Source organism: Petaurus breviceps, unplaced genomic scaffold (assembly GCF_028583685.1).
Source record: "Petaurus breviceps papuanus isolate PSGF00001 unplaced genomic scaffold, PetGlider_PUasm1.0 91133, whole genome shotgun sequence".
NCBI classification, from domain to species: Eukaryota; Metazoa; Chordata; class Mammalia; order Diprotodontia; family Petauridae; genus Petaurus; species Petaurus breviceps.
In genome coordinates this window covers 62,640,725-62,655,149 of record NW_027187419.1, presented here as the reverse complement: position 1 = coordinate 62,655,149, position 14,425 = coordinate 62,640,725, and the positions used below count along the sequence as shown (strand labels likewise).

At 37.5% G+C, this 14,425-nt stretch overlaps 1 protein-coding gene across 1 annotated transcript in view; it reads left to right on the top strand.

The window, feature by feature from the left end:
- Nucleotides 1-14,425, top strand: part of FLT1 (fms related receptor tyrosine kinase 1) — a 192,897-nt gene that overhangs the window by 43,853 nt on the left and 134,619 nt on the right. The window contains exons 4-7 of the mRNA XM_069080287.1: nt 4,833-4,957; nt 8,891-9,062; nt 9,151-9,287; nt 13,179-13,353. Coding sequence (XP_068936388.1) covers nt 4,833-4,957; nt 8,891-9,062; nt 9,151-9,287; nt 13,179-13,353 — 609 coding nt within the window. The remainder of the gene's footprint in view (nt 1-4,832; nt 4,958-8,890; nt 9,063-9,150; nt 9,288-13,178; nt 13,354-14,425) is intronic.

Genomic DNA, 14,425 nt, shown 5'->3' with positions numbered 1-14,425 from the left:
CTAGGAGGGAGTTGGTTTATTTCTACCCCTTACCCTCAAAGACGAAACCAACTCCCATCCTCCAAATAATCATTAGGTGCCCTTATGCCTGTTAAGAAGAAGAAAGGAAAATGAAATCAAAGGGAATCAGGAAAAAGGCTTACAAAAATTATAAGAACATAAATGTGCTAGGAAATAAGATGTTTATTGTTGGATCCCCTTTAATCAAAAACCAGGAAAATGTCCTAAATGCTTTGTGCCACCCACTGCCCTGAGCAGAGTAACGGAACTCCCAGCTGATGTCAGTGGGAATTCTATGTGGAATGAAGGTAGTATCTGGGCCCTTTGTGCCTGAATACTTTTAACCTAGTGGCATCATGACTGCAGATTCAGAAGGAAAAAAAAGTCTTCAAAAAATAGATCCTAAGTCCATTCATAGGAGCAGGAACCTGTGTTTGATCTTTGCCTGTTTCAGAGCCTGCTTGTGGGTTGAAGGGTGAGTGGCAGCATTGATACTTCTGGGCAAGAAATCTTAACATTTGGTGCAGTTTCCTGTCCCTACTTTTAGCTTGGAGAGTTCAGAGAGGTTATGGTTGTATGGTCCCCATCTAGATCTCTGTTGGCATGGACCTCTGGTGACAGTGTGTCTGAGCCAACAGAACACCGGTAGTCTTTGGAGCAGCTCTTCCTCACTCTTGAAAATGGTCAGGAGATGTGGATTCAGGAAATCACTCTGTATTGCTGGCTGGTTTTGGAAGTAATTTCTAATTTCGTGACAAATATAAATGAGTCCTGAGGGAGCCGTAAGTGGGTTTCACTGATGATATTAAAGGAGCAGTGACCTTTTCCGTATCTAAGGTCTTTGCAAAACAAACCAAAAAAAAGTTTTGTATTATAGCATGGCAGGCAGGTTCATTCTTAGTCTTTCCTTGAATAAAATTGCAAAGGAAATGTACCATTAATAAGTCCACAGAGTATTCTTGTTGCATATGCAGTCATAAGCTCATGTAACAACACAATAGATTATATCCCTCACTATTTACTGTGATACTAGCCTATGTGTTTCAAATTATGTCTTTTTGACTTTTGTTGGGGTGTATGTAAATCTCTGACATTCTGGCATTGTAATTACAAGGATCCTGGTACTAGGACTATAGGTTTTGTTTTTTAAGTATAGCTAAGTGAGAGGTAATAAAGTTTACGTTTTTGAAAGAGCTTCATTAAGTGATAAAGAAAAGGAAACAAATTTAAAGATGCATCAAATCAACCTTCTCTTATTTTCATTGGGGATTGGCACTCAGTTTGGTAAGAACCAAAAAAATGTTTACTGTTTCCTGTAGAAACTCCTTATGCCAGTGGCCTTTGTTGAGGATGATTACTTAAGGATACAGTCAATTATAAGTGAAGGATTTACAGTTTAGTTTAATGAATTAAACCATTTCCTGGCATTTCCATTTACCTTGGGACTTACAAAGGAGACAAAAATATAGACTTGCAGTAGGAAGGAAAGGAATGATCAAATCCCAATAGTCACTGCCTGAATATCTGGCTCAGCAAAATCTATTTAGAGAAGGAATTTAATGCTGATAAGTGATTCCTCCTTAAGTGTTAAAAGAAAAACTCCTCTGCATATATGAGCAAGCACACAAAACTGTCTTAATGAGCAATTAACTATGGCATTTTATGGGTCTTTCTGGCATGCCACCCCAAACTAAACTTTACTAAAAATATGTAGCTTATGTGAAATCATGAGCATGATAATAATACTATTAGATGTTCACATTTATTATATCACTTTAAAGTTTGTAAATGCTTTCCTCACAATGGCAGCCCTGAAAGACAGAAAGCATGTATATGATTATATCCATTTTACGGGTGAAGAAAGGCTTTGTGTAGAAGGTGGAACTTAATCTGGGTTTTAAAGGTGAAGGTGAGGAGGGAGATCATTCCAGGTCTGGGAAAAAGCAAATGCAAAGGCATGGAGAGAGAAGAAGGAGGATATTTTGTGCGGAAAAGGCCAGTCTGGAAGAATGAGTAGTAAGGCATAACAATGCTGGAAATATTGCTTGGGTATAAGAGAAGGACTTTCAAAGCTAAACAGAAGAGCCTGTATGTTTGATCCTAGGGGCATTTGGGAGCCATTGCAGTTTATTGACTGAGAAGAAGGATATAGTCCCACCTGAACTTTAGGAAAATCACTTGAGCAGCTGTGTGAAGGATGAGTTAAAGTGGGATGCGACTTGAGGTAGAGAGTCTTAATAGAAGGCTATTAGATGAGTTTACATTCTATTCAGCGGGAGTAGACAGGATATAATGTATATACAATTAAATAAATTAGTAATGTATGGAAAGTAAAACAAAGACATTTAAAGGGGAAACAATGATGGGTGGGAAGAGGTATCAAGAAAGGCCTTGTAGAGTCATACCTTGAAGGAAGACAGAGATTCCATGAAACAGAGACAAGTATATTCCAGGGGGAACCACTTATGTCAAGGCACAGAGATAGGACATGGAATAGTGTAGATGATGAAGAGCTAGTATACCCTGTTTGACTAGAATAAATACTGTGAGAAGAGTTATATGAAGTAACACTAGAAATGTAGATGGAAGCATCATTGCTGGGATAAGGAGTTTATTTTAACCTAGAGGCAATATATAGTCATTGAAGTTTATTGAGTAGGTGATCAGATGTGAGTTTTAGAAATATCAATTTAGGGGCAGCCAGGTAGCACAGCGAGTAAGAGCACCGGCTCCAGTGTCGGGATGACCTGGATCAAATCCGGGCTCAGATACTCAGCACCACACCCAGAAATAATAACTGGCCGTGTAACGTTGAGCAAGTTACTTAACCCCAATTGCTTAGGGGCGGCCAGGTGGCTCAGCGAGTAAGAGCACTGGCTCCAGTGTCGGGATGACCTGGATCAAATCCGGGCTCAGATACTCAGCACCACACCCAGAAATAACTGGCCGTGTAACCTTGAGCAAGTTACTTAACCCCAATTGCTTTAAAAAAAAAAAGAAATATCAATTTATTAGCTTACAGATAGATGAATTAAAGAGAAGAAACACTGGAAACAGGGAGGTGGATTAGGAAGCATTTGCTTCCTAGGCAAAGGGTAATGAAAGCCTGGCGTTAGTGCTAATGAAGCTCACTTAAAGGAACTGGGAATGCTTAGCCTTGAGAAGATTTAAGTGGGATGGGAGGAAGAAGGAGGGAAAAGTAGCTGCCTTCAGGTACCTCGTGGTCTATCTTATAGAAAAGGAAACAAACTATTTTCCTTGACCTCACAGGGGAGAACTGGGGGTAATGGGTCAGAGTTGCAAATATTCTAGGCTTGAACTAGGGGAAACCTTCCTGGTCACTAGAGCTGTCCAATGGAAAGGGCTGCTTCAGGAGGTCAAAACATTCCTTTTCACTAAATGACTATTAAGGATACTGTAGAGATATTGTGCAGATTTGGGTTGGATATGAGGACCCCTACGATCTCTTCCAACTCTGAAATCCTGGCATTCTGTGACTTTTTCTTGACTTGCTTCTTTCAGTAGTTCATACAACATAATCTGGTATTTGGATTCCGCACTGGATACATGAAAATTTTATTTTGATTTGTCACAGAGTGGTCTGAAGACACAGAGAAAATGGGCAAGTAGAAACCAATGGCTACTTCTAAACTAGGAAGAAACATCAGAGCAGGACCTGAATGTAGAGTTCTATGGCTATCATATAAAACATAGAAGCAACTTTATACATAAATTTAAACTTTTGACTTTTGCATATTTCCTCTTGGGGGTAGGAAGGCTCTACCTCTTAAGTTTGTAATACTTTTTCTCAAAAACAGGTACCTCAAAGGTCATGTTGTAAAACACGACTTGGAAACAAAAAAAATATATAAGTTTCAAAGCCAGTTTTGCTGCCTTATGAACTTGGGCAAGTCAGCCTCACCTGGACTCAGTTTTGTCATATGCAAATTGAGGGGGTTGGGCTAGCTTGTCTCTACAAGATTCCTTCCAGCTATAATATTCTCTAATTCTTCCCCTCCTCACTCTATGACAGCCTGGTTGATCTTTTGCTGTTGTTTCCTAGCAGGCACCAATATTGTTTGAATTGCATTTCACTGAGTATTTAAAACCACCTCTCCTTTCTCTGCCTCAGTTTGCTATACATGGATAGGTAAAGCATCCTAAATAAAAAGTTGATATATGTCATTGGTTTCTGCCCACTCAGTTTTTCTAGTCCCTCAGAAGACTTCTTACTCAGTATGAACCAAGCAGTAGAATTTAAACCACAAAACTTCTATTTTAAATATTTTCTACCCTCATTTAATTCATAATCTTTACTCTGAATGATAAATCCCTCAGGATCACCGCCTTCCCCCCCACCCCCAGCCTCTTGTCATCTCTACTTCAGACAAAGATGGCTTTCCTGTTTTACCTGACCCCCTGTGACTTCTCACAATCGCTCTGGATGGCATTTCCTGACTCATTTAGCATTGTTATACCAAGGAACTTAGGCAGAAATTTCCCTGCCCCCACTCACAGCCCTCCTTACTTTGAGACTTATTTCTACATTGCCTTAACCCCTACTCATTGATCTATCCCCCAAAAGAAACAAGGATGGAATAAGGGGGTAGATGTGGTAAAGGAAGTATTTTTGCAGCAGAAATACAAAGTGTGTGTGTGTGTGTGTGTGTGTGTGTGTGTGTGTGGTTTGCATACCTGTGAGGAAAGAAGTATAGAATGAGTGGTATTACATTGTTAATTCTCATTTCCCAAGCCTAAAAATTCATCTGCTATAATTTATATGTATATTTATTTCAAGAATTCTCATTTTGTTTTTGTTTTTCACATTTCAGACACGGGCAGTCCATTTGTAGAGCCTCACAGCACCATGCCTGAAACTGTACATATGACCGAAGGACAGGAAATGATTATTCCCTGTCGAGTTTCAGCACCAGACATCACCGTTGCGCTGAAAAAGGTACTATTTAGCAATGCCAGGTTCCTCACATGGCCCTATAAATGTGTGAATGGAATTCTAGTTAATTTAGTTCTATGACAAGGGGAGCCTAGAGGTGCTGGTGGTGGTCTTGGTGGTGATGGTAATGGTGGTTGCCAGAGACATTGTATCTATTAATTGACCAATCCAGCAACAAGCACAGAATTTGCAAATAAGAAAATGGAAGTATGTAAAGAAGCCAGAAGTTAAAATTGACATATAAAGTCGTTTTTGTGTTTTATGTGATCAACATATAACTCTCCACTCAAGTCCTGCTCTGATGTTTTTTCCTACTGTGGAAGTGACCATTGGTTTCTACATACCCATTTTCTCTGATTCTTCAGACTACCAATACCTTTCTATTCAATATTAGCCAAGCAGTGGAATTTATCCTACAAAACTCCTCTTTTAAATCTCCTCTATTCTAATTTAAATCACAATCCTCCCTCTGGTTTTTAAATCTCTTGGGACCACCCCCAGCCTGAGTTCTCAAAGTATATGCTATGAGGCATAAGCTTTGGCAGGTCTGCTAAACTAAAACTAAAATATGATGGGAAATTACCTAAATGAATGTAGATCTGGAATGACTGAATTTATCTTTCCATCCACTCATAAAATACTTAACTCCACAAGTGATAAAGCCTATATTAAAATACTTAACTCCACAAGTGATTAAAGCCTATATAACTTGTAACATGTAAGAGAGGGGAACCCTGGAAGTCCTGCAAATTGTAGAACTTTTTAGCTTCTCAAGGGCAGATAAGAATGACTGGTTGAATTGAATCTCCTGTACGTGCTCAGGTCTCTCTTGTACCAGAATGTTTACACATATAATGTTTGTGTGTGTGTGTGTGTGTGTACAATTATATATATGAACTATAACACTGTGCTTATATAGTCATATATACACATATACATATATGAATATACACATATACATACACATATATAAACATAAAGACAGACATAGACATAGATGTAGACACAGACAGTTGGGAAATAGTAAGTCTTGTGGGTAAGCCTTTCCTTCTCCTGGCATGGAGATTGGTAAACATTTATAAGAAAAAAGGGAACCTTCAGGAAAGAAAATAACTGCAAGCTTATTCTTTGTAATTTGTTGGAGCCTGTGTGTAGGCAGCAAGAAATAGTATTAAATAAGACAATATTATGGTGAAATTTAGTGTTCAATAAAGGTTTGTTGGTGATGATGGCAGAAGGCTTTAGGCAATTTGCTCACTTGATTTTTAAGTGCATGCACTGTTGACTTGAATCCTGAAATCTTGAAATGCGGTGAGAATGTCTCCAGCCTCTTTTTTCAAATTAACTTTTTACAGAAGTTCCAAATGTAAAAGAAAAAAGATACTAGAAAGGAGGACATTTTATTATGAACATTTGAATATGGTATGTCATAGATTGGTTTTTTGCTCCATTTTCAAGGAGGAGAAGAACTAGGAAGGGAGAGAGAAGGGAGGCTGAGGGTGGGAGTGGGAGAGAGACAGAGACAGTCAGAAACAAGAACAGAGACAGAGATTGTCAGGAAATAGAGAATTCTATAAGTTTAGAGACTGAAGGGACCAGAGAGACCATCTGATGCAAAGTCCTTATTTCATTGATGAGGACGTAGAGGCCCAAAAAAAGTTAAGTCTCTTGCCCAAGATCACCTAGGTCCTTGGAGAAGTTATGATTGGAACTTGGTGTACCTGGTTATGGCTTCTCTTTCCATTGAAATTACAGTGATTTCTCCATAAGGACTAGAGTAAAGGGGAAGGAAGATCTTACTTTCTTCCCTATACTTGGTTTTGAAGCCAATGGTTAGTTAGAGCACTGGGCCTGGAGCCAGGAAGACTTCAGCTCAAATCCTGCCTCATCCACTTACTAGCTGTGTAATTTCCTCAACTACAAAATGAGGGTAATAAGAGTATTTACCTCCCAAGGTTGTTGTGAGGATCAAATGAGAAAATATTGTCAAGTACTTAGCACAATATCTAGCATTTATAGCAAGTGCTTAATAAATATTTCTTTCCCTCCCTCCCTTCCTTCCTTCCCTTTTTCCCTCCCTCCCTCTCTTCCCTTCCTTCCTTCTTACCTGTCCTTACTTTTTTCTTCCCTCCCTCTCTTCTTCCTTCCCTTCTTTTCTTCCTTCTTTCTTTCCCTCCTTTCTCTTCCTCTCTCCCTTCCTTCTGTCCTTCAAGCCCTGTGACCTTGGGCAAGCAACTCCTTGCTATAAACTTGTTTTGTTTTCCATAATATTTTGTATAAAATAAGTTCTTAACAAATATTTATTGAGTGGAATTTCAAGCATAGTTTTATAACATATATAAACATGGCAGAGAAAGAAAATTCAGAAGGACATTAGCTTGGGGGTGGGGAGGGGAGGGGAGAAGCCCATCACACAGAGCCACAAATCCATCTTTGCTTGTGTTTGATCTTTATGTCTTGTCATGATATGTCATAGAACATTTTGAAGGATCTGTTTTAAAAGGGGGTGGAACAAATAGAGATTATCTTATGGTCATCAGACAGCAACTTATGACATGTCATGTGATTTTTTTCAAAAGAAGAACCTTCCCCCACTGGGAAAAAGTCGTAGCTTTTGTCTGTGGCTACTAAAAACTGTTTTGTAGCCTGGCATTATAAAGAACTTTGGGAGCCTACTTCATAAAGGTACAATCCTGATTCAGCCTTAATGTAGAATCTCTATTTTAAACTTGTGCTCTTAAAAACTCACACCCTTTATTGTATGTACACTCTCTTTTAAAGCAGGAAATAGTATGAGTAGATAATATGACCCCATATCTTCTCTTTTGGGAGGGGGGCGGGCTTTCCTATGTTTTGGATTCATTCTTTTCAGCTTTATAACAATGCCAAGGACAGAAGGGTGCCTGTGAAATAGCATTTGAAGATGCCAAAGTGTGGGAATGACCTTATGGTCTACCAGGTTTTCAAGTCCTTAGTAGTACTTAGTACTTAATACTCCTAAGTACTCAAGTACTTGGGAGTAAAGTAAAGCTATTCCAGTAACTAACTCAGTTTATAAAATTAAGAAAAAAGTGTGAAATGAGTAATAAGGAATTTATATATATGGGGTTTGAAGAGTCAGAGTTTTTTTTTTCATTGCTAGGTTTGGGCTAGGCTGATCAAAAACATGTGTGTGTGTGTGTGTGTATGCTTATTATAAATTGACTACTGAAAAAGTATTTAGGGAAAATTTTGTTCATGATGAATTTCATTCATTTTTTAAAATCTCCTCAACTTTTTTTTTTAAGCAATTGGGGTTAAGTAACTTGCTGAAGGTTACACAGCCAGGTGTTTCTGGGTGGGTGCTAAGTGTCTGAGTCCGGATTTGATCCCAGGTCATCCCGACTCTGGGGCCAGTGCTCTTACTCACTGTGCTACCTGGCCGCCCCTCCTTGACTTTCTTTACGGTCACTGGTTTTGCCTTTTTATGGCACAACTGGTGCTTTTTACTATTTTTCTTTATGAGCTAAAGGCGATTCAAAGCATGTTTAACTCATTGATTGCAAATAGAATGTTATGGGTCTTTTAAGACTTGGACTTAGCTAAACCTGCAAAATGGAAGAACTTCAGTGGTGAAGATAAATCATGATTTCTTAAAAAACCCAGATGATCAAGATAAATGAGGATAATCTAGCAGCCCCAATTTAAAAAAAAATGCAAATTGGTTCCTTAATTGTTCTACAAGGATAGTTTATTGCAAATATCCCCATCAGCAAAAGAATTTTGGACCATCAACTGAAATTTTGACATAACTGCTTTGCTCATGTATACCATGTTCATTGGATTTTGAAGATCTAATAAAGCATTTATATTCTTTAATTTTATATGAAAATTATTTTGATACAATAATACTGTCACTATATCTAAATATAATTTTGTGGGTAAATATCTCTTCAGTTTCAGGTTCCTGATGTGAAGACCCTGATTCCTGATGGGAAGACAATAATCTGGGACAATAAGAGGGGTTTTATTATACCAAAGCCAACATACAGATTTATAGGACTTCTGACCTGTGAAACAACAGTCAATGGCCATTTGTATAGCACAAGTTATCTAACATATCGACAAGGTAAGTGATGTTGTATGGTCATTATGATAAAGCATCACATATGGCTTTCCGACATAATTTATCCTGTTTTCTTGTGACACGTTTGCAGACAATACAATCATTGATGTCCAGTTAAGTACACTAAATCCAATCAAATTACTGAAAGGTCAGACTCTTGCCCTTAACTGTACTGTTACTGCTGCCTGGAACACGAGAGTACAGATGACTTGGAATTATCCTGGTGAAGTAAGTAAACTTCATAACTTGTCTATTTCTTCTTCTCTACAATATTTTAAAAATCTGTAAACAAAAACCAATTTTTTTTAGAGAAAATAAACAAGATAATATGTTTTGCATGACTTCACATAAATAATCTATATCAAATTGCTTACTTTCCAAAGGAGTGGGGTCTAGGAGAAGGAGGGAAGAAAAGAATTTGGAACTCAAATTAAAAAAATGAATATTAAAAATTTTAACATGTTCTTGAGAAAAGATAAAATAAAAGAAGAAATAAGTGAGATCTCTATTCCTTGCTAAAAATAACATTCAAGAAACGTATTTTAAATGCTTGCCTTGCTTGGCATTCCCTGATTGCAGTACTCTTACATGTGTTCTTTTGAGGTGTGATGAGGTTTGTGGTTTTGTTTTCTTTTTTCAACTAATCGTACTGGTGTTCCTATTGCATGACACTGAGTAGATGCAAGGATTCCTTTCTCCTTGGGAACTATCTTCTAGGATTTAGAGATGAGAGGGAAATGTATCACTAAGAGCCAAGCAGAGACTGTCTTTTTTTTTTTTTAAAGCAATTGGGGTTAAGTAACTTGCTCAAGGTTACACGGCAAGTTATTTCTGGGTGTGGTACTAAGTATCAGAGCCTGGATTTGATCCCAGGTCATCCCAACTCTGGGGCTGGTACTCTTACTCACTGCACCACCTGGCCACCCCTAAGCAATTGGGGTTAAGTAACTTGCTCAAGGTTACACAGCCACGTGTTTCTGGGTGAGTGCTAAGTGTGTGAGCCCGGATTCGATCCCAGGTCATCCTGACTCTGGGGCCAGTGCTCTTACTCGCTATGCTACCTGGCTGCCCCAGAGACTGTCTTTAGTAACAAAAAATAAAAATTTTCAGCAAAGTCATTTAAGAGACTGGCAGACAGTCAGGCACCTGACTGAAACTTGTTTAGAAAAGATATTATAATTCAGCAATCCAAGATCTCATTTGTTAAGTATCCTTTAGAAAATGGTAAGAATCATCTTGAATTGTGTTCTCTATTTTCCCCTGATTTGGAGAATCCTTGCAAATAATTGTAATTTTAAGAATAACTAATAGGAAATACACATTAAATAGATATTTTTAAATTGACAATTTAACTCATAGTCAAAAGAAGCCTGGGGCAGCCTCGTGGCCCAATGGATAGAGCACTCATTTTCATGAGTTCTAATCTGACCTCAGATACTTACTGGTTGTGTGACCCTGGGCAAGTCACCTAGCCCTGTTTGCCCCAGTTTCTTCATCTGTAAAATAAGCTGGAGAATGAAATGGCAAACCACCTTGGTATCTTTGCCAAGAAAACCCCAAAAGGGGTCATGAGAGTTGGACATGACTGAAAAATGACTGAACAACAAAGACGACCAAGGGGAAACTCAGGGATTCTAGCCACCAGCTTTCATGTCAGGAATATTTAAGTGTCATAATCCAAAGCATGTCCATTTTTTACATCACTCGGGTGCTTATGTGTAAAGTTAACTTATGATTATGTTCTTTATGAAATATTAATGGATGAGTCTCTGGCTAATCTTTCATCAGTATTTCTATCCATAATAACAATAAGCACAATAACTTTGCAACAAAAAAAGTATGACAAATGCCCTACAGCTTCAAATTAGGAATTTATCTACACTTTAAGGTAGAAAATGGACAATACTGGTTATTTCCTAGAAAATGTCATCATTTCAATTAAATAAAAAGGTTGTCATTCACATCAGTGTTCTCCTAGTGTCGGCTGAAATCTAGTCATAGAAGGGACCTCAGAGGTGATCCTTCCAGTCTATATCAGAACAGGGATACCTTTTGCAAGGAGTCTGGTAAGCTCTTTTTGAAGATCTTCAGTGAAAAGGAACTCATTCCTCAAGAAAGCCCTTTCAATTTTTGGAGTGCTCTGATTGTTAAGTTTTTCCTTATATGGATCAGAAACTTGCCTCTGCCATATCTCCCCATCACTCCTAGCTGTGGCATCTGGGGCCCTGCAGAGCAAGCCTTCATCATTCTTCCTAATGACAGCACTTTGAATACTTGAAGCCCATTGTCATGTCTCCATTAAGATCTTTTCTCCTGGCTCAGCATTCCACTTTCCAGACCCTTCACTATCTTGATCACCTTCCTCTGGATGTGGATTCCTCCCAGCATGTCAATGTTCTTCCTAACTCATACTACTGAACATTAATACTCTGGATACAGTATGAGCTCCCTCAGTGTAAACTCTATCAATGAAGCTGAAGATTAAATTCATATTTCTGCTGGAAGTACTCAATTGTTGACTTATATTGAGCTGTTAGTCGCTAAAGTGTTATTTTATGTGAACTATTGGCTAAGACTTTTCCCCAGTCTGTGTTTCTATAGTTTAATCTTTGAATCCTGGTGTAGGACTTGACATTTATCCTTCTTAAATTCCATCTTTATCAGATTTGGTCCATTGTTCTAGCCCACTAAGATCTTTTGGGGTCCCATTTCTTCAAAATTATTCTTCCCAGCTTCATGCCAAGCAAAAATTTTGCTGAACATACCATCTATACCTTCATTTGAGTCACAATTTTTTTTAAACTGAATGGAATATTTCCAAGAATATATGCCAAGTGCCTGGGATTCTGTTCTTAGTACTTCCACTAGCTTGTTTTATGACCTTGAATGAGTCACTTGAGAGCCTCAGTTTCCTTGAATGTAAAATGAGGAGTCCAGGTTCAAGTGGTCCACAACATTCTATTCAATGCTCTCTGCAAACCTAATTGCAAAACTAAGATGAGAGGAGAGATAAAAAATCCTCTTTGTGTTTCTATTGTCAGTAATAAAAATAGTATTTATTGAGCCCAACAATTTTCCAAAATATGGAATTAGTACAGTCCTCTACTAGTAAACTCACAAACGAAACTATATAAATATAAAACAAATTTAGAGGAAGGAAAATAATTTCTAGGAGAGAATCCATTATAAAAATAATTATAATGGTAATAGCTAACATATGTGTGTGTATAGCTTATTAAGCTTTGCAGAATGCTTTACAGACATAATTTGGTCCTCCCAACAACCCTAGGATGTAGGTACTGTAATTACCCCTATTTTCAGATGGGGAAACTGAGGCAGAGAGGGTTAAGTGACTTGCTGAAAGTCATACAGCTAGTAAGTGTCCAAGGCTGGATTTGAATTCAAGTCTTCCTGACTCCAGGTCAAGTGAACTATGCCTCTTTTGCATCATAAAATAGAACTTTAGAATTTTCCTTTGTCTTTAATCTCATCATTTTAAAGCCTTGAAGGTGCTGCCCTAAATTTTAGTGGCTGGAGTTAAGATTTTTTTTCTCAGACTGGTCCTAAGAAAACATTGTGAAAATGAATGAAAGAGGCTGAAGATAACCCTTTCCCTGTTCCAGTGGAGAGTGAAAGGGACAACTAGCTTGAAGGGTGTGAAAGGGGGTAAGATGGTGAGCTAGCCCAAAGCCCAGAGAATCAACTGAACTACTTCCTAAGACTTGGCAGTGTCAGGTCATTAGTGGGGAATATATATATATATATTTATAATATGTATTATATATATAAATACACACATGTGCACACACACACACACACATACACATACACACACACGGCTACATAATCTTCCAAACCCCATTTAGTTGGGGGGAAACTGGCAGGTTCAGAGAGCAAGGCTAAAATAAGCATACATTCTCAAGTCTATTAACAATATTATTTATAATTAGCAGAACTCACTTTCTTATGTTCCTCATTTCCCTCAACACCTAAATGTGTTCCTAAAAAAAAGAGCTAATAAAATATATTGAAATTAATCCTATACTTGAATAGCATTGTTTATTAACTTCTACATTATTAAGTATTATTGTTACATCTAAATCACTCTTTTCTCTCTAGGCAAATAATAGAGCTTCTATCACTCCACGGTTTGATCAGAGTAATTCCCAAGCCAATGTATTCTACAGCACTCTTATAATTGACAAAGTGCAAAGCAAAGACAAAGGACTTTATACATGTCAGGTGAAAAGTGGACCATCCTTGAAATCTGCTAACACAACAGTGCATGTATATGGTAAGAGATGTTTCAGAAAGGCCAGCACACATCCTGCTTGTAATCACTGTGGAATCTTTGCTTATCTGTAGAACTACTATCTATTTCCTTTGGCTGAGAATCATGCTGATGTGAATAAATACAAGTTTGCTAGTTTAAAAGCACGTGAAAATAGCATTCAACATTCTTGAAAATGTGATGCCTTTGAACTGAGCAGAAAGACTTTTTTTCTTTTGTGAATTCCACATGATGAAAAATTCAGCTAGGTCATTAAAAAATTTTCATATGAAATATTTTAATCATTTGTGAAATCATCAAATGAAACAAAAGAGAATATCAGTTTTGTCATATATTGTTTGTTATGCAAAGATTTCCTTGACTTTATTATAGTAATCACAAAGCTGAAAAGATACAGTAATGAATTTTTACTTGGAATTAACACTGTCATTTCAACTTAATTTTTTTTGTAGAATTCTTTTATCTTATTCTTCAAGTCCTCAAATAGAAGAGCTTCAAGTTAAATACAATTAGGACCCCACAGAAAGGCTATCCCTTAATTCTCAGTTTAGCTTTCTCCTCCATCCTGTCACTTGATTTCCTATCAGCTGTCCAGAGATTTCCAGAACAATCATTCCGTTCTTCCTTGCCTCCTTCAAATTGTTACCCAGAAATGTCCACTAGCTTTTCTGCTGTGATATCAGTATTTCAAGATTTTCACTTATTTTTGTCCATGACTGCTTTCTGCCCATAGTTTACTTAAATTATGTACAGCCAACTACCTCTTTTATTAAGAACAAGTAGAATAAATGGTAAATTTACAGTTGCATGCATAGATCATCTCTTTTATTGTATTGTGTTATGAAAATGCCTGTTTTGTTCCATAAATTGAAAATAAAATATATTAAAAAAAAAACAAATCAGATGCACTTTACTAGGCAGAGGGAAAAGAAACTCAAATGCTTCCCCTATAAGCAAGCTCTACTGCTTTGTTATGAGGATTAAATGAGGTAATGTATGTGAGAGTGCAATAAAGGATTGTACACATATAACTTATTACTACTGTCATGAATATTGACCACAAGAATTTGTGCTG